The sequence below is a fragment of the Pinus tabuliformis genome, chromosome 1_2 (genome assembly GCF_031772625.1).
Source record: "Pinus tabuliformis cultivar Carrire ecotype Pingquan chromosome 1_2, CPIR1, whole genome shotgun sequence".
Classification (NCBI taxonomy): Eukaryota; Viridiplantae; Streptophyta; class Pinopsida; order Pinales; family Pinaceae; genus Pinus; species Pinus tabuliformis.
The window spans coordinates 661,927,726-661,932,329 of record NC_142298.1 but is presented as its reverse complement, the minus strand read 5'-3'; the positions used below and the strand labels follow the sequence as shown (position 1 = coordinate 661,932,329).

At 32.7% G+C, this 4,604-nt stretch overlaps 1 protein-coding gene across 1 annotated transcript; it reads left to right on the top strand.

Annotated features, from left to right (window-relative positions):
• The first annotated feature begins 208 nt into the window (after nt 1–208).
• Nucleotides 209–1,408, top strand: LOC149207427 (xyloglucan endotransglucosylase protein 6-like). The gene is made up of 5 exons (XM_089398038.1): nt 209–255; nt 360–535; nt 643–743; nt 850–1,043; nt 1,130–1,408. Exons 1-5 carry the CDS (start codon nt 209–211, stop codon nt 1,323–1,325), a joined length of 714 nt encoding a protein of 237 aa, XP_089254164.1. The 3' UTR covers nt 1,326–1,408.
• The last annotated feature ends 3,196 nt before the right edge of the window (nt 1,409–4,604 follow it).

The window sequence follows — 4,604 nt, the reverse complement described above, 5'->3', positions numbered from 1 at the left end:
CCATCACTTTTATACTTCATAATTCCGCTCGAAGCAGTATCGGAGACGTGGCACATTTACACGGTAACTACCCGCCAAGTGGCCCTCATATCAAATGACAAATAGGGGCAAAAGTGTGGTAAATTTTGAGAAAAGGAGTCTCCATTACGGTAATTAACTGAGAGACTGGCAATACGTGAGTGAGTACAGGAAAACAAACATTATTTAAATGGAGTCGTGGGACCACTGGGGGCAGATTTTTATGATCGCAGTTAAGTATAGTAGAGTGCCAGTCAAGTTACCATTCCCTATAAATTTTCTCGGTCACGCAGCTATTTCTTCATTGAACTCTGATTCATTTCCACTGGCTTGATACACAGTCCAGTCGAATCGGGTCTTGAGGATGGCATTTGTAGGTTGTCAAGAAGGGGGTCGTGTAGCCTGCTCGTGGGCTCTCAATGTGCGTCCTTCGACGATTTCTTCTACCCCAGTTGGGCTGTCAATCATGTCATGTCCCAAGGGGAGTTGCTCCAGCTCAAACTTGATAACATTTCTGGTATTTATATATATTCTATTTTTTATCCCATTTCTATGCTTTTACTACTGATTGTGCGTCTGTTGCTTACATCAAGTCAAGTCTCATTAAGGTTGATCTGTTTTCAGGTGCAGGATTTGCTTCGAAGAGCACATACATCTTCGGAAAAGCGAATGTGCAGATCAAACTCGTTCCTGGGGACTCTACTGGCACTGTTACTGCATTCTATGTAACTGTCATTTGCCATACAGTAGATCGGATTATATTGCATTTCTTGGGTTCTTGATTAAGTTTGATCAATGATTGAATTCATACTTTATACTTGGTTACTGCAGATGTCTTCCCAAGGCGATCAGCATGATGAATTCGACTTTGAGTTTTTGGGGAATACTTCTGGGGAGCCGTACGCTGTGCAGACTAATGTTTATTCAGAAGGAGTTGGCAACAGAGAACAACGTATTTTCTTATTGTTCGACCCAACTGCAGAGTTCCATTCCTATTCCTTTCTCTGGAATCGCCAGCAAGTTGTGTGAGTATATATACGATAATTGCCATGCCTAGTTAGTCTGTGTATTACAGTGTCTGATGAGCTGGATGTTTGATGCATGCAAGCAGTTTCTTTGTAGATGATGTGCCCGTACGGATATTTTCCAACAATGAGAAAAGAGGAGTCCCGTATCCTCAAACTCAACCGATGGGCGTTTACTCCTCTATATGGAACGCAGACGATTGGGCTACTCAAGGTGGCCTCGTCAAGACGAATTGGAGCCACGAATTGGAGGCTCAGGGAGGAGCTCGTTGCAATTGTTGAGTCGCAGATCCTATTTTCTTTCCCTTCATTTTGGTTTAAATTCTGTTTTTTTGTTTTGACTGATGCCGAACGAACCATCTTTAATAATCTAATTTAATAATTTTATCGGCCTCTCTTTGTACCTTTTGGGACAATCTTTAATAATCCAATTTAATAATTCTATCGGCCTCACTTTGTACCTTTTGAGACAATGGCTAGTTTATAACCCTTTTTCTTTTTAATTTAATTAATTAATTAAAAAACAAACCTAATAATATAAACAAACGTCGTGTTAAATGAGTTATAGTTTTTCCCATGGTTAACGATCTTGTTGTATATTTTTTCAGCTTAGGGATCGAACCTTTTGCAGCTTTCCTTCAAAAGGAGATTTAGGGATCGAACCTTCTGCAGCTCTCCAAAAGGTTCGCACGGACTACTTTGCCAAGGTCATCTTACCACTCGTGGACGAGATCATAAGATGCTTTCCTAGGCGGAAACACGCCCGAAGATTTATTTTAAGGCGCGTGGAGTGCCGAATAACGAGGAGGAGGTACCCGGCGTTGAACAAAGTTTTATAAAATATTTCATCAACATTTTATAAAATTTTATATTAAGTATTGTTTTTGGGACTTAATTGGGTTAAGTAAGTCATTAATCTATGATCATTCCTATGAGACTTAGTTGTAACTGCCTAATTTTTCATGATTTTTGACTAGTCCACTTAGCACTCATTGTATCAGGGGATAGTCACAAGAGTGAAGAAGTAGCCTTGAAAATACATTGAAACTAGTGAAATAAATCATATAACGTCATTCTAATATTGCAAATTTAATTTTATATTGAGATTTTGTTTTTTCAATACAATTTGGTTCACATTTTATTTAATATTATTTTTATTGTAATTTTAAATTATTAAAAAATAAATTAATATTATGTAGTTTAAAAAAATGTAAAGTATTTTTCTATGTTTTTTAATTATTAGAATGATAAAGTTAATATTTTTTAATTTAAAATATTTAAAAAAAAATTATGTTTCTAAGAATATATGGTATATGGTTTTTCCAGAAAAAAATGTAGATATTTAATTATTAAATGTTTAAATTATTTTTTTCAAATTGATAGAATTTTTAATTGAAATTTAGCTTTTAGGTATTTTATCACACATTTCAAAAATCTAAAATCTTATTGAAATTTCTGAAAATGAGGCTTTGTCTAATAGAAATAAAATAGACTAGTTTTATATTTCTACTAATTTTCTTTAATAATATAAAGAAATTTCCATTGCAAATTTTCCAAAAACAATTCACTAAAATATAATTTTGAAATATAATAGCAACATGTTTTGTTTGGGGGTATTTTTTATAAAATTTTGAACATGGCAATAAATGAGACAATTTTTATGTATGAATGTATGTGTCTAGATGTAATCATTACATTATTGTATTGAATTATTTAAATGAGTATATCAATGATTTACATATCTTGCACAAATAATATCGGATACATCTATTACTCACTTTGAGAGAGATGTTGGATGATGTAAAAATAAAATATAATATTTACAAAAATTAATAATAAAAAAATATATATTGATTTTGTGATTCAAGTTTTTTCTTAATCAAGAAAATTACTCAACTCAAAAGATAAATTAAATGTTCTCAAACTTACCGAGATTGTGACCCTTCCAAATCCTTCCTTAAATAATGGTTGAAGACATCATAGATGAAAGAAGATGAAGAGTAGATAAAAGTGTCTTCTACGCAAGTATCACAAGAGGTAAGTAGATCCCATGTGGAGATGAGTGAAGGGACAAATAAGATAATATAATAATGAGGTAAATGGCAATGAAATCCTAATTTCTCATATAAATTTGTCATAGACACCCTCCCTCCTATGAGAACCACTGAGACAGAAATCTAATAGAAATACCACTAACCTACATTTTCATGGATACATGTAATAGGTTAACTTTCCTCCAAGTTGAAATCAAACAATAAAGAGATCCTCGATATAGAAAGAGAAAGGAGTCACAATAAAAAATCGTCGTATTATCCACTCTAAAGTGCACACCTATGCTTCGATGGTTCTTAACTATATTCAAACAAAATGATTTCTAATTCCCTAAAATGTCAACTTTTATGTTTTATATGTGAGTGGTTGTAGTGAATTATTTACATTTATTTGCCCACAACCATAACTTAACTACCAAATTCTTTTTCCCCCAAGGAATAACTTAATGTGTTAAGTTAATTGGTCGATTTTAGGTTCAACCTAGGGTCATGACCGATGCATATGATTAGGGAGTGAAGTGTATGAATGAATGGTGTAATTAATATTGAAAATAAATGCCTAAAATAGAAGAAATAACAACTAATGAGGTTTTAAATTGAAATGATAATAAAAGATTATCATACAAAGTGAAGTTTTCCTTCCCCTCAATGATATTTCGAAAGATTAATATGCATCTACAAATTTACATTATACTTGTAATGTCAAATTGAGCAAGTAAAGTAGTAGGAAATAAAGGATATTATTTTCTTTAACTTTGTAAAAAATTTAGTTTGAAATAAAAAGCATACTATAACTATAAATAATCAAGAGTTGGGAGATGAAGAAGAGGTGACTCAATCTAAGTAAGAGAAGCCAAGACAAGAGCATCAAACAAAAATCAAGACCAAGGACAAATACTAATGCAACAAGGGATTTTTTTCTTCATCTAAAGTTCTATAATTTAGTGCGAGTCTAAGGGTTATTAAAGTATGATATAGTTTTTCACTTAGTATATTGAGACATCAATATTTAATGCAACAAAGAGAAATAGTAAAAGGGGAAGGTGTTAGGAGCCTTAGGGAGCTTTTCCTCTATCTACATCATTTTTCAAAAAGTGCATTAAAATACAATATCAACAACATAAGTGTTGAAAAGGACCTTGTAGGAGTACTACTTAGACTAAGAGGAAACCATATATGAAAAACTATGCAAAATCAGGGGATGAAAACTATGCTAAATGATTACAAGTATACCCAAAAAAAGGTGTCTTGATCCAATGAAAAAATAAGGGTTAATATTTGCGTTGAATGAGTGAAGATATAGGAGTGAAAAACTCTATTGTTCCTAAAATTGTGGAAGTTGATGGTCTACTCTTGAGGTATAAATGAAAGATTCCAACCTACTGTGAAAATAATGTGTGTGTGTGTGTATAAACTATGAGAAGTGAGGTGAGTTGGAAAATAAAAATTACCCCAATCACGGGAGAATATATGGATATTTTGCTTAGTATTATATCTAATCTACTGTAAA